This window comes from Acomys minous (assembly GCF_964271855.1).
Source record: "Acomys minous genome assembly, chromosome: 16".
Lineage (NCBI taxonomy): Eukaryota > Metazoa > Chordata > Mammalia > Rodentia > Muridae > Acomys > Acomys minous.
Genome location: NC_140498.1, coordinates 65,976,591 through 66,000,641, shown reverse-complemented (window position 1 = coordinate 66,000,641; position 24,051 = coordinate 65,976,591). Strand labels below are relative to the sequence as shown.

The 24,051-nt window shown below is 48.5% G+C and overlaps 1 protein-coding gene across 1 annotated transcript; it reads right to left on the bottom strand.

The window, feature by feature from the left end:
• Positions 1 to 16,607: 16,607 nt before the first annotated feature.
• On the bottom strand, positions 16,608 to 21,309 carry LOC311586326 (olfactory receptor 10AC1-like; the record flags this gene model as incomplete). The annotated part of the gene is made up of 2 exons (XM_084762292.1): positions 16,608 to 17,795; positions 21,276 to 21,309. 2 exons carry the CDS (start codon positions 21,307 to 21,309, stop codon positions 16,810 to 16,812), a joined length of 1,020 nt encoding a protein of 339 aa, XP_084618418.1. The 3' UTR covers positions 16,608 to 16,809.
• Between the last annotated feature and the right edge of the window lie 2,742 nt (positions 21,310 to 24,051).

Below are 24,051 nucleotides of genomic sequence, written 5' to 3'. Positions count from 1 at the left end.
TGAGGCGTGGTGGCACACCCCTGTAATCCCAGCGCTCTGGATGCAGAAGCGGTGGGTCTCTTGTGAGTTCCAGGCGAGCCTGGTCTACAAAGCCAGCATAGGACAGCCAGGGCTATTACTCAGAGGAAAAACAACCACAACAACAACACACACACACACACACACACAAAAGGTGCTCTTTCCCACCTGCAGAAACAGGGGTGCCTCCCCCCTTCCTGCCCCTTCTAATGTGTCTCACAAAACAGTCCTGAGCTCAACAGCCCAGCCCCCTACTCCAACAATCTATCATAGAAAGTTTTTTTTTGGTTATTTATTTGTTCATTTACATACTTGCTTCTTATTTTGAGGCAGGGTCTCACTATGTTGCCAAGGCTAGCCTGGAACTTGCTTATGTAAATCAGGCTGGTTCGGGATTCACAAAGATCCAGCGGGACTTCCCAGTCTGTGGGCTGGTGGGGTAAAATTCTTGGAAATCACCACCTTGCCCCAACAAGTATGATAGTGAACACATGGAAGCCTGGTGACTCAGCTAAGACCCATCAGAGGCCTCCGGGCAAGCCCATGACCTCAAACAAGGAGAGGCATCCAGGAAGTAGCCAGTCACTTCTCATCTGAGCAGAAACCTCTCTGGGAACTGGCCATGGGCAGGAAAACCTAAACTTTCTTTTCTTTCTTTCTTTCTTTCTTTTTTTTTTTTTTTTTGGTTTTTCAAGACAGAGTCTCTCTGTGTCCTGGACTAGCTTTGTAGACCAGGCTTGCCTGGAACTCACAGAGATCCACCTGCCTCTGCCTCCCGAGTGCTGGGATTAAGGGCGTGTGCCACCATGCCCGGCCCAGTCTTCAGATTTAAACGAGCTGAAGAAGCAGCAAAGTGGGGGCTGGGAAAGTGGCTCAGCGGAGAAAGCATTTACTGTACAAGCAGGAGTGCCTGAATTCAATCCCCAACTCCACATAAAAGCCAGGAATACCTGTGTGGGCCAATATCCCCAGGACTGGTTGAGGTAGAGACAGGGGACTTGCTGGCTAGACAGTCTAGCCAAAACAATGAACTCCAGGTTCAGTAAGAGATCCTGTCTCAAAAATAAAAAAATAAAATAAAATAAAATAAGGTGGAGCCAGGCGTGGTGGCGCAAGCCTGTAATCCCAACACCTGGGAGGCAGAGGCAGGCGGATTGCTGTGTGTTCTACAAAATGAATCTAGGACACAGATTCTACACACAGAGAAACCAGTGCTACACACAGAGAAACCCTGTCTCTAAAAAACAAAAAACAAAAAGAAAATAACATGGAGAATGATGGAGTTAGATACCAGAAGTTAACCTCTGCCAAATACATGTGCACACTCTGGCAAGTGTACCTACACACATAATACATTGTGCATACACACACAGACACACACACAGACACACACACACACACACACACACACACATACGGGAGGAGAGAATGAATAGGTGGTGATTACTCCCATGTTCACACTTTTTGTATCATTGTATTTCTAAGGAGTAGCCCAGGCTTTGACAGCCAGCTAGGTGATGCAGATCTTTCTTGGTTTGCTTCTTCTGTTTTTTTGTTTTCATCTAAGAGATTGGCCTAAACAGGCGCTGTTGCCACCAAGGCTCCAAAGGACGGCGGTCCTGCGTTGCTATGGCGATGAGATGATTCGAATGCACAGCGTGTTCTGTTGCTAAGGCAATCACTGACATCCTCACCTTTTCTGTCAGGAGCGGCTTTGCCACGGATTCCACTTTATGGTTTACTTTGAGGGTATGTACGTGGTAGGTATGTGCGTGCTCATGTGTGCCTGTGAAGGTCAGAAAAGAGCTTGGGGGAAGTTGGGTCTCTCCTACCACCATGTAGGTTCCGGAGATAGGCTTGGCAGCAAGCGCATCGACCCAGTGGGCCATCTTGCTGGCCCTCGGTCAATTCATCTTTTCCTCTTCCCTGGGTTCCTTATTTTTGTCTTTGGTTTTTCAGTCAGTAGCCCCATGATAGTCTAATCTCGCAGTCCTCTGCTTCAGGCTCCTGAGGGCTGGGTTTACAGGGGTGTGTGACTACTTGGTCTGTGAATTCCACTTATCTGTCTCTCCAGGACTGAGATTTACGCCGGGCACCACCATGACCAGTTTTTTGTTGCTGTTATTTTTTTTAAGGATTTACAATTTTTTTTTATACTATGTGCATTGATGTTTTGCCTTCATGTGTGTGTATGTGGGAAAGTGTCGGATCTCTTGGGACTGCTGTGTGGATGCTGGAAATTGGACCTGGGTCCTCTAGAAGAGCAGCCTGTGCTCTTAACCACTGAGCCATTTCTCCAGCCCCCCCCCCCAGGTTTTTGTTTTGTTTGTTTTGAACGAGGGTTCTGACAATTGAACTCAGGTCTGTGTGCTTTTACAGCAGGCATTTTACTGAATGAACGGTCTCCCCCGTCCTAGTGCCCATTTCTATGACAAGGTTTTTGTCTTCTTCCTCTCACTGTAAGAACTGCCTGACAGCCATAGTTAACTCTGTCTATGGTATGGGATACAGATCACACACACCCTGCCTCATACGTCATTTGTCTTTTAACTTTGGTCTTGTTAGTTTATACTATGTAAATGCTTTCTTTTCTACTTTCATGTAGCTGTACCTTACTGTTAGGAAAGTTTCCTGGGCTGAAGAGGAGGCTCTGTTGCTAGGGTGCTTTCTGAGCATGTATGAAGCCCTGTTCTGTCCTCAACACCAATAGACCAAATGTGGGAATACACGCCTGCAATCCCAGCGCTGGGGAGGTAGAGGTAGGAGGATCCAGCATTCAAAGTCATCCTTAACTGCCGGGTGCAGTGGCGCATGCCTTTAATCCCAGCACTCGGGAGGTAGAGGCAGGTGGATGGCTCTGAGTTCAAGGTCAATAAAACAAAACCATCCTTAACTACACAGAAGTGCTCAGGGTCAGCCTTGAATATGTGAGACCAAGTCTCAAACAAAACAAAAACAATAATAAAAACCTTTTGGGGTTAAAGGGGTGGCTTAGCAGCCAAGAGCACTGTCTGCTCTCCAGAGGTCCTGAGTTCATTCCCAGCAACCACATGGTGACTCACAACCATCTATAATGAGATCTAATGCCCTCTTCTGGCCTGAAGGTGTACATGCAGCTAGAACATTCATATACGTTCAGTTTTTTTCTTTTTTTTTTTTTTTTTTTTTTTTTTGAGACAGGGTCTCTCTGTGTAGCCTTGGCCATCCTGGACTCACTTTGTAGACCAGGCTGGCCTCGAACTCACAGTGATCCGCCTACCTCTGCCTCCCGAGTGCTGGGATTAAAGGCGTACGCCACCACGCCCGGCTTACGTTCAGTTTTTTAAAAATTAAAAAAAAAATTAAAAACTTTACCCTGTTACACATCGTGGGAGAATTTCTACATATTTGCTTTTCTCTTTGTTGCTTTTGGTTTGGTTGGTTATTTATTTACTTATTATTTATTTTATGAGACAGGGTTTTTCCGTGTAACCCCATCTGTCCTGGAAACTCTGTAGACCAGGCTGGCCTCGAACTCACAGAGATCTATCTGTCTCTGCCTCCCAAGTGCTGGGTTTAAAGGTGTGCGTCACCACGCCTGGCTGCCTTTCTCTTTGTATGATTTTGTCTTTTAAGTAAAAAAAAACCAACATTTAATTAAGAGTATGTGGGGCTGGAGAGATGGCTCAGAGGTTAAGAGCACTGGCTGCTCTTCCAGAGGTCCTGAGTTCAATTCCTGGCAACCACATGGTAGCTCACAAACATTTATAATGAGATCTGGTGCCCTCTTCTGGCAGGCAGACACGTATGCAGGCAGGACGTTGTATACATAATAAATCTTAAAAAAAAAAAAAAAAAAAGAGTATGTGTGGGCATGTGCATGTGAGTACAAGCCCCAGAGAAGCCAGAGGAGGGTTTTAGAGTCTCTCAAACTGTGGCGTTACAGGCAGTCATGAGCCACTTAATGTAGGTGTGGAACAAAACTTGGGGTCCCCCCGCAAGAGCAACAGGGGGGACCCATTTCTCCATCCTCTGGTTTCACTTTTCCCCCCCTTTCACTCGTTTGAACTGTATCAGCCAGATGAAATGAAGAGCAGATTCCATTTTGTTTCCACCGGGCCAGGCAGTTCTCCCACCATCACACACTGGAGTCCTGTGTCCGGCTTATTGGCTCGAGATGCCATCTGTACTGCATGCTGGCTTTGCGTCTGTGGCTGCTTCTGTTTCCAGATCTGATTTTTTTTCCTCCCCTGCTTCCCTGTGGTGTCTGCAAATGACAGTGTCTTGCTTTAATGACAAAAGCTTTAAAATATGTCTCAATACACGGCAGCCCGCTGCCTTTCAAGAATTGCCTGGCTTTTCTTCATATTTTCTCCAGTGATACTCCATGTGTCTCTAACTTAAAGATGGGGGGAATGGACAGTGTTTTTATTGAGCTCATGTGTAGTTTACTGACGCACCCAGAGAAGATGTGGGTCTGCAGGAAGTCAAACCTATCCAGGGATGGGCGTGTCTTGATGTTTGTTCACACCTGTCTTATTTTTGCTTGACTTCTGAATATTTCCTTTAAAGTTGATGACTCAGTTTCTTTCTTTAATTTAAACTTGTCATTTAGCAGGGTTTTTTTAAATATTTATTTGAAATAGGGCCTTCGTGTTCCTCAGCTAACTTATTTCTTACAAAGTTGACCTAGAACTCCAGATGTAAGTGCCTCAGCTTCCTGAGTGCTGGGATCACTGTCCCCTCCTCCCCCTCTCTGACCTGTCCCCCCCCCCCACTTGCTCAGTCTGTATCATCCCCATCCATCTCCCCACCTCCCTATTCACAGTTATCTTTTGTAGTCTTTTTTTTTTTTTTTTTTTTTTTTTGAGACAGGATTGCTCTGTATAGCCTTGGCTGTCCTAGACTCACTTTGTAGACCAGGCTGGCCTCGAACTCACAGGGATCTGCCTGCCTGTCTCCCAAGTGCTGGGGTTAAAGGCGTGTGCCACCACTGCCCTTTGTAGTCCTAGATGTCTTGGGAAACAGAGGTCATAGGCTCCCCTGGAACTATAGTTTTGAATGGCAATTGAACCCAGATCCTCTCTAAAGCATTAAGTGCGCTAGGCCAGTGGTTGTCAACCTGTGGGTTCCGACTGCTTTAAAGGAGTCCTCTCACAGAGGATGCCTCAGACCATTGGGAAACACATTTACGTTACCATTGCTAAAGTTACAAAGCTACAGTCATGAAGTAGCAACCAAAATAATTTTACGGGCCTGGAGAGATGGCTCAGCGGTTAAGAACGCTGTCTACTCCTCCAGAGGTCCAGAGTTCAATTTCCAGCAACCACATGGTGGCTCACAACCATCTATAATGTGATCTGGTGCCCCCTTCTGGGATGCAGGTGCACATGCAAATAGACACTTATATACATAAAATAAATAAATATATGTTAAAAAATAATTATACGGTTGAGAGTCACCACAATATCAGGTATTATATTAAGGGGTTAGAGCATTAGCAAAGTTAAGAACCACTGCTTTAAATCCGAGCGTATTGGCGCACGCCTTTAATCCCAGCACTTGGGAGGCAGAGGCAGAAGGATCTCTGTGAGTTGGAGGCCAGCCTGGTCTACAAAGCGAGTCCAGGGCAGCCAAGGCTACACAGAGAAACCCTGTCTCGAAACCTTCCTCCCCGCCCCCCAAAAAAACCAACACACACACACACACACACACACACACACACACACACACACACACAGACACACAGACACACACACACACACACACAGAGCTTTAGTCACGTCTACCGCCCCCAAGCGTTCAGATCTTTTTGAGAGTTAATTCTACAAGATGGCACAGGGCCAATCTGCGTGTTATCCTCGGAGGATACAATTGGTACTCAAGAGGACCTAGCGCATCACAACGTCCAGGACCAGAAGTGCCACGAGTGCATCTTCCGATCAGGCCACGTAGCTAATGTGGGTGGAGGACTGGGTCTCATCACCTGGCTCCGAGAGGCTGTGGGAGGAAATACGTCATTGATGACCGGAAGTGCTTGCCGCAGTATGCCGCGGTGACCTTCGGGAGTTGTATTCTATGCATCTACCGGTGTTGGTACTCTTAACGCTAGCTTTTAGGGGTCGGACCCGGGGGTTTGCACTTCCGGACTCCAGACATGGCAACTGTTGTCTCATCTGATTCCCACAAGCACAGCTTTGCTCTCTGCTGCAGAGCCAGCTGCCTTGCGCACCGGCAGGGTTGAGTGGTCCCGCTGGAGTAAGGGATGCTGCGTCTAGCATCTCATTGACCATGTCTCCTTCAGCTCTACCCTCTCAGACCCCATGGTGCACTGAAGGCTCGGCACGTGTCTTGACAGTATGGACCCCAGAAAGTTGCCCAGATATCAACCTGAACGCCGCACCGGTCTACTACTGTGGCTGCATATCTAGCGGGAGGTGTGTGTGTGTGTGTGTGTGTGTGTGTGTGTGTGTGTGTGTGTGTGTGTGTGTGTGTGTGTGTGTGTGTGTGTGTGTGTGTGTGTGTGTGTGTGTGTGTGTGTGTGTGTGTGTGTGTGTGTGTGTGTGTGTGTGTGTGTGTGTGTGTGTGGTGTGTGTGTGTGTGTGTGTGTGTGTGTGTGTGTGTGTGTGTGTGTGTGTGTGTGTGTGTGTGTGTGTGTGTGTGTGTGTGTGTGTGTGTGTGTGTGTGTGTGTGTGTGTGTGTGTGTGTGCGTGCGCGCGCCAAGGAACGGCTTTACAGAACACTTTGTTCCTCCATACTCTTCCTTGGCTGGCTGCTGCTGACCTCATGTTACAGGCGGCAGCAAGTGCAGAGCAGTAAGCAAAACCAAGGGAGGATTTTGAAAAGTGGTTTTTATTTCTGGGGTATGAACTGATTTAATAAACATTTGTGGAGCTGGGCGGTGGTGGCGCACGCCTTTAATCCCAGCACTAGGGAGACAGAGGCAGGTGGATATCTGAGTTCGAGGCCAGCCAGGATTACACAGAGAAACCCTGTTTCAACGAACACACACACACACACACACACACACACACACACACACACACACACACACACAGAGCTGCTGTTATCCTTATGGAATAGGGATGAAATGGTCTTTTTATTACTATATTGTGGGAAAACAAGAAACAACTGAGAGAAGTAAAACAGGTCTGCCCAGCCATGGACTCCGTGGATACTTGTGATGCACACCTTTCCCATTTCTGCCGTACAATGCCACCTTAACGCCCCCTTCTGCTCGGCATGCTTGTTGGCTCTAAGGTGCCCACCAGTCTGCTAGTAGTAAGAATAAGTTCATTTAATCTAAATTTGAATTGATCCTAAGTCTCTGGTTTCTCCCGGTGGATTCGAATGCCACAACAACTACGTCAAACGTCTTGATGAAGGGTTTCAGGGCTTCTGCCAGTCTGGAGAATCCCCTTTAATGGGAGGCAGTGGCAGGCAGATCTCTGAGTTCGAGGCCAGCCTGGTCTACAGAGTGAGTTCCAGGTCAGTCAGGGTTACACAGAGAAACCCTGTTTCAAAAAACAAAAGAGCCGGGTGTGGTGGCTCACGCCTTTAATCCCAGCACTCGGGAGGCAGAGGCAGGCGGATCGCTGTGTGTTCGAGGCCAGCCTGGTCTACAAAGGTGAGTCCAGGACAGCCAAGGCTACACAGAGACCCTGTCTCAAAAACAAAAAAAAAAAAAAGAAAGAAAGAAAGAAAGAAAGAAAGAAAGTAAAAAGCCTGGCGTGGTGGCACACGCCTGTAATTCCAGCACTCGGGAGGCAGAGGCAGGCGGATCGCTGTGAGTTCGAGGCCAGCCTGGTCTACAAAGTGAGTCTAGGACAGCCAAGGGTACACAGAGAAACCCTGTCTCGGAAAATAAAATAAAATAAAATAAAATAAGAAAAGAAAACAAAACAAAAGAAAAAAAAGAAAAGTGTGGAAAAGGTGCTTGCAGCCAAGCCTGAGTACATAAATCCGAGTCCCAGGCCCCACATGGTAGAAGACAAGAATCAGGGTCCCTGCAGGCTTCATGGTTGGCAGAGAAGGGACGCATGAGAGCAGATCAGCCATGATTCGACCCAGCGTTTCCACACGGCAGTTACCACAGCAAAGCTTTAGGTACAGATACAGCAAACCCCCTTGCAAGTAGGAAAGCACCTGTGAGCTTTACAGGACAGATGCGTTCTGTTGACTGACTGCACAGAGCTCAGGGTGAGGGAGAGAGGAGGGATTTGAACCAGCACAAAGATGGATTCTGTGGCTGGAGAATGCAGAGTCCCCGGGGCCTCTTTCCTAAGGATGGGCTGTGTTCACTGAGGGACGAAGCTCAGGATAAGGGCCTAGACATTGCCTGGGATATTGGGGGATTCAGGATGGCTGGCTCGTGTGTGTGTGTGTGTGTGTGTGTGTGTGTGTGTGTGTGTGTGTGAACACACATGCCACAGTGTGAGTGTAGAGGTCAGAGGACAACTTTGAGGAATCGGTTCTTTCCTTCTATTCTTTTTTTTGTTTTGTTTTTGTTTTTCGAGACAGGGTCTCTCTGTGTAGCCTTGGCTGTCCTGGACTCACTTTGTAGACCAGGCTGGCCTCGAACTCACAGTGATCCGCCTGCCTCTGCCTCCCTCCCTCTGCTGGGATTAAAGGCATGCACCACCACCGCCCAGCTTTTTCCTTCTATTCTTACAAGGGTTCTTGGGATTGAATTCAGTCTTTCAGGCTTAGGTGGCAAATGCTTTTACTTCCTGAGCCATCTCCCCAGCCCTGAGTCAAGGATTTTTATAAATATTTTTAAACTTGTTTCATTTTGATGAGACAGGGTCTCACTGTGTAGTTCTGGCTGGTGTAGAACTACTGTGTAGATGAGGCTGGTCTTGAACTCACAGAGATCCTACCTCTGCTTCCTGAGGGCTGGGACTAAAGTGGTAGGTACATCACCACGCTGGACTGAGGACCTGAGGTTAAGTCCCCAGCGGTGTGCGCCTGTAATCCAAGTGCTAGGGAGGCAGAGAGGAGGGTCCCTGAAGCTCACCGTCCAACCAGTTTAGACGAAGGGAAGAGCTTCGGGTTCCATGAACCTCATCTTGAAACAAAAAGGGAAAATGATGGAGGAAGAACCCTGATGGTGCCGAGTGGTGATGGTGCATGACTTTAATCCCAGCACTTGGGAGGCAGAGGCAGGTGGATCTCTGTGAGTTCGAGGACAGCCTGGTCTACAAAGTGAGTCCAGGAGAGTCAAGGCTACACAGAGAAACCCTGTCTCGAAAACAAACACACACACACACACACACACACACACACACACACACACACAGACCCCTGATGGTTACCTTTCATCTCACATATGAACAAATACATGTACCCTTTCAGACATATGCACACACATGAACATGTACCCCCCCACACACATCCAAACCTACAAAAAGAACTGAGAGTAAATTCAAGTCAACGGAACTCTGAGAATGACTGATCAAAATGGGAAATTAGTCCAAGATCTACAGAGGTTCCCCAACGCCTTGGTGATGTGTATCTGTCATTTCCGCCTTTAAAAAGGCAAGCTAAGGGGCTAAGGGGCTAAGGGGATGGTGGCCCGGTGCATAAAAGTATTTGCTTTGCAAACATGGGGACCTGAGTTTGAATCCCCAGCACACACCTAAAAAGCCCTGCGTGGCTTCCCAAGTCGGAAATCCCTGCTGCACCGGGAGACAGAGACAGGAGGATCCTGACAGCTCACTGCCCGCCCAGCCTTAGTCAAAACAGAGAAAGAAAGAAAAAAAAAATTACAAAGAGAGCTGGGGGCCCGGCGGGAGCGAGGCTGGCGTAATTTATGCAAAGCCCAAGGGTCAGTCTCCAGTTTTGCAGCGAGTAAAACCAAGCCGAGACTGTGTGTTCTACAGTCAGGAAACCGCTCACCACAGGTACTGACTCCCTTGCTCTCCATCTGGGGCCGTAGAAGAAAATCTCTTAACCACCTTTTCCTGCCCTTGGTTTATCTTATCGCTTTGTGGTCTCGGCGAGAAGCTGCTTGGCTTAGGGGATTTCCCGTTTACTTAATGAAAAGCCAGCTCTGTTTAGCCCTTGGCTGGGCTGAGCGCACCGCAAGGACCACTTGCCCAGGATGCCTCTGCTTGCTAGCAATACAGTAGGTCAGCACTTTCTCCCGATTCCCTAACTCCCTCCCTACCCCAACATCCCAGGCTTAGTTTTAAGGGAAAAAAAAAATCATTCTATAGCCGGATGGTGGTGGCACTAACTTTTAATCGCAGCACTCGGGAAGCAAGAGGCAGGAGGATCTTTGAGTTCGACGCTGTCCTAGTCTACAGGATGAGTTCAAGGACAGCCAGGGCTGCACAGAGAAACCCTGTCTCCAAAAACCAAAAAATAAAAAAATAAATTAAAAAAAATTATTTTACGGAGTCAGTTCTTGCTTCTACCTGGCAGAGGCGTGGGGCAGGGCGGGGGGGGGGGGGGGGAGAATTTCTTGCGCTGCTGGTCCATAAACTTCCCTGATAGTATGTCTCCCATGGCAACCTGCTCTTCCTGTGGTTTCCAGAGATGAGCTGTGTTAACAGGCTTGCATGGCTAGTTAGAGCTTTTTAACCTCTGAGTCATCTCCATGGCCCTAATAACAAGACTGTTTCCACTTTTGTTTCTTTGTTTTTTTATGTGTCGGTGGAAGTTCAACATGTCGGTCGCATTTGTTTTGTCTTTGTGTTTGTTTACCAACAAGGGAATCCGTTGTGTCCTGCTGCACATACTTACTTCAATTTCTCGTGTTTTATTTTTGGCAGCACTAGGATCAAAGCCAGGGCCTGATATACGGTAGACAAATGTGTATACACCAGCCCCTCACTGGGTTCTGGGTAGATGCTCCACCACTGAACTCCATCCATCAGTTCAACGTGGTCAGTGTTCTCTCCTTTTCTCAGTATCTTATTTTTTTCTTTGTAAAACCCAAAGGACTAGATGACATTTGCACTGTAAGGATTACTACTTTGGAGCTGGGCATGGTGGCACTGGCCTTTAATCCCTGCACTAGGGAGGCAGAGGCAGGTGGATCTCTGTGAGTTCGAGGCCAGCCTGGTCTACAAAGTGAGTCTAGGACAGCCAAGGCTACACAGAAAAACCCTGTTTTGAAAAACAAAAACAAAAACAACAACAACAAAAATTACTACTTTGGGAGGGAGGAGTGGGGTTACCTATAATCAGTATTTATCGTGTGCACATGTAGATATTAATGTAGAATTTTTGTTTTGTTTTGTTTCCAAGAGGATTTCTCTGTATAGTCTTGGATGTCCTGGACTCTCTTTGTAGACCAGGCTGGCCTCAAATTCACAGCGATCCACCTGCCTCCGCCTCCCAAGTGCTGGATTAAAGGTGTGCGCCACCACGCCCTGCTTAAATGTAGATTTGTATTTATCCTTATTTTATTGTTTTTGTTTTTTAAGACAAGATTTCTCCATGTATCCCTGTTTGTCCTAGAACCTGCTGTGTAGACCAGGCTGGCCTGGAACTGAGAAACCGGCCTGACTCTCCCTCCCAAGTGCTGAGATTAAAGACGTGGACCACCACTGCTCAGTATGCATGTATAGAATTCTCAAAGAATTAATAATATTACTATATTAAAATAGAGCTATTGCTGGGCACGATGATGCACACCTGTAATCCCAGCACTGGGGAGGCAGAGGCAGGTGGATCTCTGTGAGTTCGAGGCCAGCCTGGTCTACAAAGTGAGTCCAGGACTGCCAAGGCTACACAGAGAAACCCTGTCTCGAAAAACAAAACAAACAAACAAAAATCTATTATTTTTCAGCCTTTGCAGTTAGGTTTGAAACCACAAAACTCATCCTCTTTCTGAACATGTTTGAAGTGGCTCTGTGACACAATCCCGGAAAATTGCAAATTTTTGTGTGTGTGTTGTTGTTGTTGTTTGTTTCTAGAAGCCTGGCAAGTTGGTACCCAAGTATCAACTGTTGTCCTATAGGATAACAGGGATATGGAGACATGCCCCTGGGACAGGTCATTCAAGATGCAAGATAAGAAAACAAAACAACAACCATCAAAGTGTTCTGTGAGTGTAACTATTTTTATTTATTTGTTTTTTTTTTTTTTTTTGAGACAGGGTTTCTCTGTGTAGCTTTGGCTGTCCTGGACTCACTTTGTAGACCAGGCTGGCCTTGAACTCACAGCGATCCGCCTGCCTCTGCCCCCCGAGTGCTGGGGTTAAAGGTGTGCGCTGCCACATCCGGCTGATTGTATTGTTCCTCGCTCAGTTTGCTCCTTTTCATTAGCGATCTTCATAAGAGCGAACACTACTAACCACACTACAGAGTCAACACTAGGCTGTTTTGAAGTTTCCTCTGCCAGTGCAACTAATCCAAAGCTCTTTAATTTAGTCTCAGGCAAATTTTCTGGAGAAGGGCAAAAAGCAGCTACATTCTTCAACAAACTATCACCAAACAGTCTCTAGGCCACATACGAGCATCCTCCCCTCTGAAACATGTTGAGCCGGGCTCCCGCAGTTCACAATCACCCTCAGCACCACTGTCTTCCCTGTTCAGAGGCTGGGATGCCTTTAATCCTAGCACTTGGAAGGCACAGGCAAGAGGATCTCTGTGAGCTGGGAGGCCAGCTTGGCCTACAGAGCAAGTTCCAGGACAGCCAGGACTCTCAAAGGCCAGAGGACAGCGTTGTGGAGTTTGTTTTCCCTGTGCAGCTTTATGTGAGTTCTGAGGATCAAGCCCAGTTGTGTGGCAGCTGCCTTTACTCCCCGAGCCATCGATTGGCATCTCTGCATTAGTGCTTGAGACAGGTTCTCTCACTGATGGAGAGCCTGGAGCCGTGGAGCAGCTGACCAGAATTCTCGGCATCCTCTGGGCTCCGTTTCTTCAGGTCCTGGCAAGCATTTTACTGACTGCCATCTCCAAGCCCTAAGACTGATCTTATTTTTCAGAGTTAACTCACTTTACCTTTCCTGTATAAAAACCCCTGTGTGGTAGCCACAGCTGGAGCCTGGGTCCTCTCACAACAGAGACTCTGGTGTGGGTTTTCACAAGATGGTCAGTGAATTCCTGGTGAGGAGACTTGGTGAACACAGTCTCTTTCCAGAGGTCGGGTGTCTGGTAACTGTAGGTCTTGGAGATGGCATCAAAGGTGGCCTTGGCAAAGTTGCCCAGGGTGGCAGTGCAGCCCCTGGCTGATGTGTAGCAGTCATCAGTACTGGCCATCATCAGTAGCTTCTTGGGCACAGGAGCAGGGACAATACCAGTGCCTCTGGGGGCAGGGATGAGATGCACCAAAACAGAGCCACAGTGGCCTGTCACCTTGTATGGAACAGTGTGGGGCTTGCCAATCTTGTTTCCCCAGTAGCCACTCTGCACAGGGATGATGGAAAGTTTGGCCAAGGTGATGGACTCTCGGATAGCCGTGGCTACCTCTTTGGAGCACTTAACACCAAGACCAACGTGACCATTGTAGACCCCAATAGCGACAAAAGCCTTGAACCTGGTCTGCTGGCCAGCTGGCCAGTCTGTGTCTGCTTCTGCGCTGGCCTAATCTTTAGAACCTCATCCTTTAGGGATGCACCCAAGAAAAAGTCAGTCATCTCAGATTCCTTAATGGGCAGGGAGAACAGATAGGTTGTAGGAACCAGGCCCGACTGGGCTGCCTGCCTGTCTTGCTGTTTCATGCCCTGTTTCTAGCAGCTTCCGTGTCTGTGTTTATGTTGGTTAGCTAGTCATGTTTACTGCTCTGAGAACGCACCCCTCCCTTCCTCGGGACTTTTCCTCCTGTGCGCAATCACCTCTTGAGGGATTTCACCTGTGAGTGGGATTCCTGTTTTGCTGCCTATAAAAAGGCTCTTTGGACACTGAATAAAAGCTGCTGCTGTTGCCACTGCTGCTGCTCTCTTAGCACGAAGGACCCGCTGTGTTAGTGTGTGTGTGTGTGTGTGTGTGTGTGTGTGTGTGTGTGTTAAATCTGCAGTCCCTCGCCCTTGACTCAGTACCGAGGTGGCTCGGGTGCTACAATAGATGTCCTCCAAGGACTTGATTTTCATGTCCTTAACCAGGTGGCCCAGCTTGGTGACAGGGATCCACTCTGGTCCCTCCCCCTGCACCAGCTTCACCCACCACCCGTTTGGTGCTTTCCCTAGGAAAAAGAAGTCCTAAGACTGATTTTAGATGAGAGAGGTTACAATGGAAGGGAAGGAGGGCTTTACAGAGAGGGTGATGATGGGACTCATCTTTTGTTTTGTTTTTTTGAAACAGGGTTTCTCTGTTGTAGCCTTGACTTTCCTGGAACTCTCTTTGTAGTCCAGGCTGGCCTCGAACTCAGAGATCAGTCTGCCTCTGCCTCGCAAATGCTGCGATTAAAGGCGTGCGCCACCACTGCCTGGCTAATGGGGCCGATCTTGAATGAAACAAGGATCTGCATAGGAGGAAGACAGGAGGGTACCAAGGACACAAGACCATATGAACAGGGGCTGGCCTGTGAAGGATCGCTCTGCCCAAATAATCGGAATCAGCTTATCTTATTTGCATACTGTGCAGTGCATAACTCTTCAGTGTGCATCCAGATAAAACTTTAAAAATTATATTTATTTACTGCGGGGCAGGGTGCATGTGTAGCAATCAGAGGACAACCTTTAGCAACCGTTTTTTTCTTTCCACTATGTGGGACCCAGACATTGAACTCAGGCCTTCCTTCACCAGCTGGGCCATCTTTTTTTTTTTTTAAGAAGGCGTGGCTTCATGTGAGCTCTTTCTTTCTTTCTTTCTTTCTTTCTTTCTTTCTTTTTTTTTTTTTAAGATTTATTTATTTATTATATACGCAGTGTTTTAGTCTGCATGTATGTCTGTGCACCAGAAGAGGGCACCAGATCCCATTATAGATGGTTGTGAGCCACCATGTGGTTGCTGGGAATTGAACTCAGGACCTCTGGAAGAGCAGACAGTGCTCTTAACCTCTGAGCCATCTCTCCAGCCCCCTGCTGAGCCATCTTACTGGCCCAAAGCAAGAAGAATAGCAGTGCCAGCACCCAGGGAACACTCCCAATATGTCCCTTGCCAACACAAGTGTTCCATGAAAACTGGGACACCAGTCATTTTCTTTTCTTTTTTGTTTGTTTTTTCATTTTTTTGTTTTGTGAGACAGGGTTTCTCTGTGTAGCCTTGGCTGTCCTGGATTTGCTTTATAGACCAGGCTGGTCTCGAACTCACAGCGATCTGCCTGCCTCTGCTGGGATTAAAGGCATGCGCCACCACGCCCGGCTCATTCCTTTTCATTGCTGTGAAGGCCACAAATACAACACCCGAATAGTCCATAAATAAGCCGTAGGTTACTCATAGTTAGACTACATTTGCAGATACTTAAAAATATTTTAATTTATTATTATTGCACATATATGTGTGTGATGTGGGGCGGGGGGTGCATGCATACTCTGGTGGGTCTGTGGAAACAATGTTGTGGGGGTGAATTATCTCCATCCATCTTTCTGTGGGTCCGCAGGATGGAACTCAGGCTTGCTTGGCAAGCGGCTCTACCCACTGAGGACTGGCCCACACTTGTGGACACCTGTTTCTGCGTGTCATAGTGTAAAGGATGCTTCCATGAGCTTTTTCTTTCTTTCTTTCTTTCTTTCTTTCTTTTCTATTCTTTTTTCTTTCTGTCTGTCTGTTTTTTTTTTTCCAAGACAGGGTCTCTGTGTAGCCTTGGCTGTTCTGGAATCGCTTTGTAGACCAGGCTGGCCTTGAACTCCTGCCTCTGCCTCCCGAGTGCTGGGATTACAGGCGTGTGCCACCATGCATGGCTCCATGAACTTCTTGTACGTCTATGTAAGGGCTATTATTTGCTAGGGCTTAGAGTATCAGAGCAGCAGTTGGTTTTGCCCCTTGGGAGCCCTTGATAGGACTCTAATGACATTTTCAAGATCTAATTTTACTATTTTTTCTTTCATTCCCTTCCTTCCTTCTATTTTTTTTTCTTTCTGTATTTTTAAAATACAATGTCTTTTCAGACAGGGCCCTACTATATATCTCTGGCTGGAACTCGCTATGTAAACTAGACTAACTTTGAACTCTCAGAGACCCTCCTGCCTCTGCCTCCCCCAGGGCTGGGATTAAAGGTGGGTGCTGCCGACACCACCGCCCAACCCTTTCTGTGTTTTTAAAATAAAGATTCACATAGTCCACGCTGGCCCCTAGCACTCAGAGTAACTTTAAGGATGATTTGAACCTTGGCCTCCACCTCCCATATTCAAGGATTACAAGTGTGAGCCACACCCCCAATTTGCTGGATTTTTTTTTTTAAAGGCAGGGTTTCACTGTGTGAGCTCAGCCTGACTTTGTATTTCTTTTCTTTTATTTCTCTCTCTCTCTCTCTCTCTCTCTCTCTCTCTCTCTTTTTTTTTTTTTTTTTGGATTTTCGAGACAGGGTTTCTCTGTGGAGCCTTGGCTGTCCTGGACTCACTTTGTAGACCAGGCTGGCCCGGAACTCACTGTGATCTGCTTGCCACTGCCTCCTGAGTGCTGGGATAAAAGGTGTGTGCCACCACGCCCCACTTTTCTTACCTTCCTGCCTCTGCCTGGTTCCCGTTAACATTTTTTTTTTAATTGTCACAGACAGCAGATGCCAAGAGCATGCAATGTTGCTGGACATCTCACAGCTTACAGGATGTGTCCCCACAACAAAGAACGAAGGACCACTAGTCTGAAGTCCAGTTTGGAGGCCTTTGGTTGCTATAGCCAAGCTTATATCAGGCAGGTGATGGGAGGCTATGGATGATGGCTCTTTTCCATCAGTGGCTCCGACAACACCTGGCATCCATCGTTAGACGAGTTCAGCTTGCTGGACCACCCCCATCGTCCTCTGGCTGACCACCCGTTGAAGGGCACCCTGCATGTCCCGGTTGCGCAGAGTGTAGATGGCTGGGTACAGCAGTGGTGTGAGGTTTATGTAGATGAGAGACACCAGCTTATCTTCCTCCAGGGAGCGGCTGCTCAGGGGTCTGGCGTACATGGCTGTAGCACAGCCATAGTGGAGCACAGCCACCGTGAGGTGAGATGCCACAGTGTTGAAGGCCTTGCGGCGGCCGGCACCATCCCCCACCCCCAGGATGACCACCAGTACCCTGGTGTAGGACAGCAAGATTAGGATCAAGGGCAGCACAAGCAGAAGCATGCAGGCCGCCAGTAACACGTGTTCCTGAAGGTCCCGGTTCCCACAGGCCAGCACCAACACAGCCGGGAGGTCACAGAAGACGTGGTTGACGAGGCCGCCGTGGCAGAAAGGCAGCTGGAATATAGCAGTGGTGAGGCCTAAGGCTAAGACGGAGCCGCCCAGACAGCAGCAAGCTAGAAGGGCCCAGCACAGCCCGGTGGTCATGAGCTGAGGGTAATAAAGAGGGCGGCAGATAGCCAGGTAGCGGTCCAAGGCCATGGCTGCCAACAGCAGGCACTCAGAGCCCCCCAGAGCCACGAAGAGACCCATCTGGGCCGCGCAGGTGGAGGGTGCCACTGCCTGGCCACCGGGAGGCAGGAGGAAGCCAGCCAGCATGCGTGGGGTGAGGACCAGTGTGTAGGCCACTTCCACGGCGGACAGCGAGGCCAGGAAAAAGTACATGGGTGTGTGCAGGGTGGGGTCTGCCAGGGCCAGGCCCAAGATGAGGAGGTTCCCAGCCAGGGTGGCCAAGTAAAGCGGCAAGAGGAGAGAAAACAGGAGCACACGGAGTCCCTGGGGCCACCCCGAGAAGCCTAGGATAACAAATTCCTGTGGCGCCGTCCAGTTGGCCTCCGACCAGTGGCTCAAGTTGGGGCCTGGTGGGGGACAAGCCAGAGAGAAGCATCATGGCGGACACCTTTCTCCCAAGGCCTCATGGACCCAAGAACTCCATGTAAACTCTCTATAGCCCACACTGTGATGGTTCATTTTGTTGTTGTTGTTATCATTATTATTTATTACTATTTTTATTTGGTTTTCAAGACAGGGTTTTTCTATGTAATAGCCCTGGCTGTTCTGGAACTCACTTTGTAGACTAGGTTGGCCTCGAACTCACAGTGATCCACCTGCCTCTGCCTCCCATGTGCTGGGATTAGAGGCGTGTGTCACCACCACCCGGCTTTATTATTATTTGTATTATGTGTATCTATGTGTGCATATGCCTGGGGAGGGGTCAGCAGACGGCACTGGATCCCCTGGAGGTGGATTTACAGGAGCTTGTTCCTTGCCCAGCATTGGTGCCAGCAACAGAATTTGAATCTGCCTGGTGACAGCCAAGGGTCTTTATGAGCAATAGCCCCGTGGATATGAATTGAGCCACAGTGACTAGTACACCCATCTCAGGACTGAGCCCGCCTCTTCTTGTCACACTCTTTGTGCTCTCAGTGCTTCCACTCACGTGCCAAATTCCATCTGGTCCTGCGTTGACTTAGCTCATGGCTTTCAAGCCAAACGTCACTTTCTTCGGGACCCCAGAGCTGATCGGGACTGCAAATAGGCAGTCCTGGATCGATTCTCTCTCCTGCACCTTCAAGTGTAAGGAGGAACGACACCCTGCTGACGGAATCTCACGTCACACTCCCTTCTCTTCGTGTGGCTCTCATTTCTAACTCCTAGACAGTCACAACTGACCCTCATGGGTCCTTTCACTCCCAATATGATCCTTTTAAATCACGTTTTAAAGTTTGTGTGTGTGTGTGTGCATATATGCAGGCCATGTATGTGTGTGGATGGGTGTATGGAGACCACGTGTCTACATGAGGTGACTTCCTTAATCTCTCTTCATCTTATTTTTTGAGACAGGCTTCCTCACTAACTTGATGCTTGGAAATTCTGCTAAACTGTCTGGCCAATAAGCCCAGGGAGGGATCCTGCTGTGTCTATCTCCTCCACTCTAGGCATTATAGGCATGTGCTACCATGCTTGGCTGTTTGTTTGTTTTGTTTTTCTCTCTTTCATTTTTCAGGACAGTGTTTCTATGTGTAGCCCTGGCTGTCCTGGACTCACTTTGTAGACCATGCTGGCCTCGAATTTACAGAGATCTGCCTACCTCTGCCTCCTAAAGTGCTGGGATTACAGGCATGTACCACCATGCCTGGCTCCATGCCTGGCTCTTTAATGTAGGTGCTGGGACTTGAACTCAGGTCTTCATGCTTGCAAACAAGCACTTTGCTGACTGAGCTATCTCTTTAAATTCATTTTTTTTTCCGAGACAGGGTTTCTCTGTGTAGCCTTGGCTGTCCTGGACTCACTTTGTAGATCAGGCTGGGCTCGAACTCACAGAGATCTGCCTGCCTCTGTCTCCTGAGTGCTGGGATTAAAGGCATGTGCCACCACCGCCTGGCTTCACTTTTTTTTTAAAGACAGGGTCTCTATATGTAACTCAGCCAGGTCTCAGCATCATGATCCCCCTGTCTCAACCTTCCAAGTGCTAGGTTTACAGGTGTGCATCATCACACTTGGATTGTCCTTCTAACAACTTCATACCACCAACTCTAGTAGTTTTATTTATTTATTTATTATTTTTGGTTTTTTTTTTTTCCGAGACAGGGTCTCTCTGTAGCCTTGGCCATCCTGGACTCACTTTGTAGACCAGGCTGACCTCGAACTCACAACGATCCGCCTACCTCTGCCTCCCGAGTGCTGGGATTAAAGGCGTGCGCCACCACGCCCGGCTCAGTAGTTTTATTTTTAAATAAAAAATAGTACAGAACTCATCTAGAATCCCCCAGTGAGGGGCTGGGGTATGGCTCAGTGGTAGAGCCCCTGCCTAGAATCCCCCAGTGAGGGGCTGGGGCGTGGCTCAGTGGTAGAGCCCCTGCCTAGAATCCCCCAGTGAGGGGCTGGGGTGTGGCTCAGTGGTAGAGCACCTGCCTAGAATCTCCCAGTGAGGGGCTGGGGTGTGGCTCAGTGGTAGAGCACCTGCCTAGAATCCCCCAGTGAGGGGCTGGGGTGTGGCTCAGTGGTAGAGCCCCTGCCTAGAATCCCCCAGTGAGGGGCTGGGGCGTGGCTCAGTGGTAGAGCACCTGCCTAGAATCCCCCAGTGAGGGGCTGGGGTGTGGCTCAGTGGTAGAGCACCTGCCTAGGATCCCCCAGTGAGGGGCTGGGGTGTGGCTCAGTGGTAGAGCACCTGCCTAGAATCCCCCCAGTGAGGGGCTGGGGTGTGGCTCAGTGATGGACATGACACCCTCCCTAACACTGCCAAAACAAAACAGACACAAACATAAAAACCTCTAGACTGTCTAGAAAAGTTTCATTCAATCACCAAAGCTGTACTTATTTGCCTGTCCCAAGGCAGGCTGGGAGTCAGTTTCTGAAGCCACAGTTGCCACAGCAACACCACTAACCTCAGTCTTCTGGGATGGGCAATCTGAGCTGTGTCTGTGTTGTTTGCAGAATTACTGAAAGTAGATGATAGTCACCACCATCATCACTCAAGCTGGCCGTGGTGGCGCACACCTGTAATCCCAGCACTTGGGAGGCAGAGGCAGGCGGATCTCTGTGAGTTCGAGCCCAGCCTGGTCTACAAAGTGAGTCCAGGACAGGCAGGGCTACACAGAGAAACCCTATCTCAAACAAACAAACAAACAAACAAACAAACAACAAAAAGCCAGAAACTATCACCACCGTCACTCTCATCACCATAACCACCACCACCATCATCATCATCATCGTCATCGTCATCATCATCACAGTTATCATCGTCATCATTTTCTTCAGCTGGAGCCCAGGACCCTTTCTGAATGCTAGACAAGGGATGACGTTGATGACGTCCCTGCTGCAGCTTCCTGAATATGGGGATTCCAGGCACTTGCTACTTCATCCAGATATTCTTTTATCTTATTGGGGAACCTGAAGTATCTTTAGAGGGTACAAGCATTATCCCACCGAGCAATGCTTGTAGTACCCCTTGAAAACTAACTCAAGCTCTGGGGCTGCAGAGATGGCCCAAGATGGGAAAGTATTGTCTTGGGAGCATGAGGAATTGAGTTCAACCCCCAGGACTCATTTTTTTTTTAAAAGGCCAAGGCTAGGCCATGGTGGTGGGTGCCTTTAATCTCACCAATCGGGTGGCAGATGCAGGCACATCTCTGTGAGTTCAGGGCCAGCTGCTCTACGAAGAGAGTTCCAGGCTATCTAGGGCTATCTAGAAAAACCCTGTCTCAAAAAACCAACCCCCAACCTACCAACCAACCAACCAACCAACAAACCAACAGCAACTCAAAAAGGTCAGGTGTGTTGACACACACCTACAACCTCACCACTTGGGAGACAGATACAGGATACTCGAGGCTCACCGGCTAACCAGTATAGCCTAGTTGGTGAAGCCATGGCAAGAAAAAGACCCAGTCTCGGATAAACACACAAACCAACCAAACCAAAACCCAAGCTGGATGGCGCTTGAGGAACCACAGCTGAGGTGACCTCTAGAGTCCGTGCGCGCTCACACACGTGAACCTGTGTACATTCAAGCCCGCATACATACACACATGCACACACACACACACTCATACGCATATGCGCACACATGTGTGCACACACACACAAAGCTAACTCAAGCTCATCGCCCCCAAGACACTCAGCTGGCTGGGTCCCCTCTTTGCTTCCTTGAAGGTTCTCACCCACCTACCTTCACTGCCATGAGACCGAGAGAGCAGGGTGAGATGAAGTCCCACCATCACTGGAGCTGCTGTCTGTACTTAGCCACTGGTCCTTCTCCGCACAGGAGGCTCATGATGGACTAAGGCCGTGTGGTGGAGCTCAGCCGCACAGGGAACCGTGATCTCAGTCCTCTGTTGCTGAACACAAGCAGAGTCCACTGTAAAACGAGAGGCAGACCTTTACGTCTCTTCTGCTTCTCCTATTCTGAGGCACTATGACAAGGTGGATTTGTGGTTATGTTTTTATTTTCAAAATAAACCATTTTTTAAAAAATTGGAGTCTTTTTGAGACAGGGTTTCTCTGTGTAGCTCCGGCTGTCCTGGAACTCACTCTATAGACGGGGCTGGCCTCGAACTCACAGATATCTACCTGCCTCTGCTTCCCTGAGTTCTGGGATCAAAGGTGTGAGCCACCACTGCCCGGCACCATTTTATTCCTTTTAAAGATAGCTTAGGCTCCTCAAAGAAATATTAAGACACGCTGGCACATGCCTGCAATCCCAGTCTGGAGAGGCTGAAGCAGGAAAGTCATGACGACTTCAAGACCAGCCTGGGCTCAGTAATGAACCCTTTCTCACAAGCACCAATGGGAACAGCAAGGCAGCTTGGAGGTAAAGGGACCGGAGTTTGACCCCCCCCTCCCCCCCAGGTCCCACACAGTGGTGGGAGAGAGGGAGAGAAGCAATTTCCCCCAGTTGTCACTTGACTTATGCACACAATAAAGGAATAAATGGATTTTTTTCCCTGAAGGTGGTTGGGACACTCCTCTAGTCCAGATACTTGCAAGGCAAAGGCAGGCAGATCTCTGTGACTTCCAGACCAGTTTGGTCTATAAAGCAAATTCCTGGCCAGTTAAGACTACATAAATGAGATTCCACTAAAAAAAAAAAAAAAAAAAAAAAAAGTAAAATCAAACCATTTTGAAGATATAATTATATAAGTAGAAGAAGCTGTGTTAGCTTGATCTAGGCACCACACAATATCTAGACATATGCCTTTTGTTTTGTTTTGTTTTGATTTGAGGCAGGGTTTCTCTGTATAGCCCTGGTTGTCCTAGAACTCACTCTGTAGACAAGGCTGGCCTCGAACTTTGCCTTCTGGGTGCTGAGATTAAAGGCATGTGCCACCACCACCTGACTGAAATATACCTTTTTATGTTTGAAAAAGGATTATTTTCGTTTTACCTGGGTGGGTGTTTTTTTTTCCTATGTCTTATCTACGCACTACACACATGCAGTACCCAAAGAAGCCACAAGAGGGCAGAGGATCCTTTAAAACTAGAGTTAGTCTCAGCACTTGGAAGATAGAGGCAGGTGGATCTCTTGTGTGTCATGGCCAGGCTGGTCTGCAGAGCCAGTTCTAGGTCAGTCAGGGCTTTATTGTGGCTACGCGCTTAAACAAAACAAAACAACAGCTTAGACTGTTGCTCAGTGGTAGAACCCTTGCCTAGTGTGCGAAGCCTTGAGTCAGTTCTCAGCACCTCAGCTGGCAAAGGTATGGGGGATTGTGTGTTAACCTAGGCGGAACATAGGAGGCAGCTCTGGACAGATCGTGGGAGGATTTATGGCCAGTGCACCTAACACAAAGGCTCTTTTGAGCCAGTGAGATGGCTCAGCAGGGAGAGGCACTTGCTGCCAAGCCTGATGACCCAAGTCAGTCCCTCGGAGGACCCACATGATGGAAGGAGAGAGGTGACTCCTTGCATGTTGTCATCTAACCTCCACGTGTGTGCTGTGTCATGCATGTGAGCAGGTGAGCATGAACATGTATGTGCTCATGCCCGTGACTAACTAAGTGTAAAACCCAGAGACTCTTCCTAGTTGTCCCAGCGTGCCTAGGTGTCTGGTCATGCGTGCTTGTGCATACTGCATTCTGCTGAGGCGCAAGCTCAGGTAACAGTGAGATCTGGAACTAGAGTCAGAGCCTTGGCCTTTGATGTGGCATGGTGGTGTTGCTATGGAGACAGGGTCTCATATAGCCCTGGCTAGCCTAGAACTCACTCTATAGCTGGATATGATCCTGAACTCCTCCTACCTCTGCCTCCCCAAGTGCTCATATGACAGATACGCACTGCCACACCTAGTTTCTGTACCTGTCAGGCAAGCACTCTACCAACTGAGCCAGGTCCTTAGCCCTCTGGTGTGATATGCCACCTTTCTCCCTTCAGTGACAGTTTCCTTCCCTCGAGGGACCTGATGAGGCAGGCATTGGGGCTCATTGTGAGCACACTTACATCAGACATCACAGGGAGAGTCACAGCTTCTCAAAACACCAGCGGCATCCTCGGCCCACGGGGCAGCGTCAGCGGCTGTTTTAAATAATGTGTGATGCATCTGCCAGAATGGCCCTTACATTTAGGAAGTACCAATGGGTCAAACAAACAAACAAACAAACAAGCTGGGCAGTGGTGGTG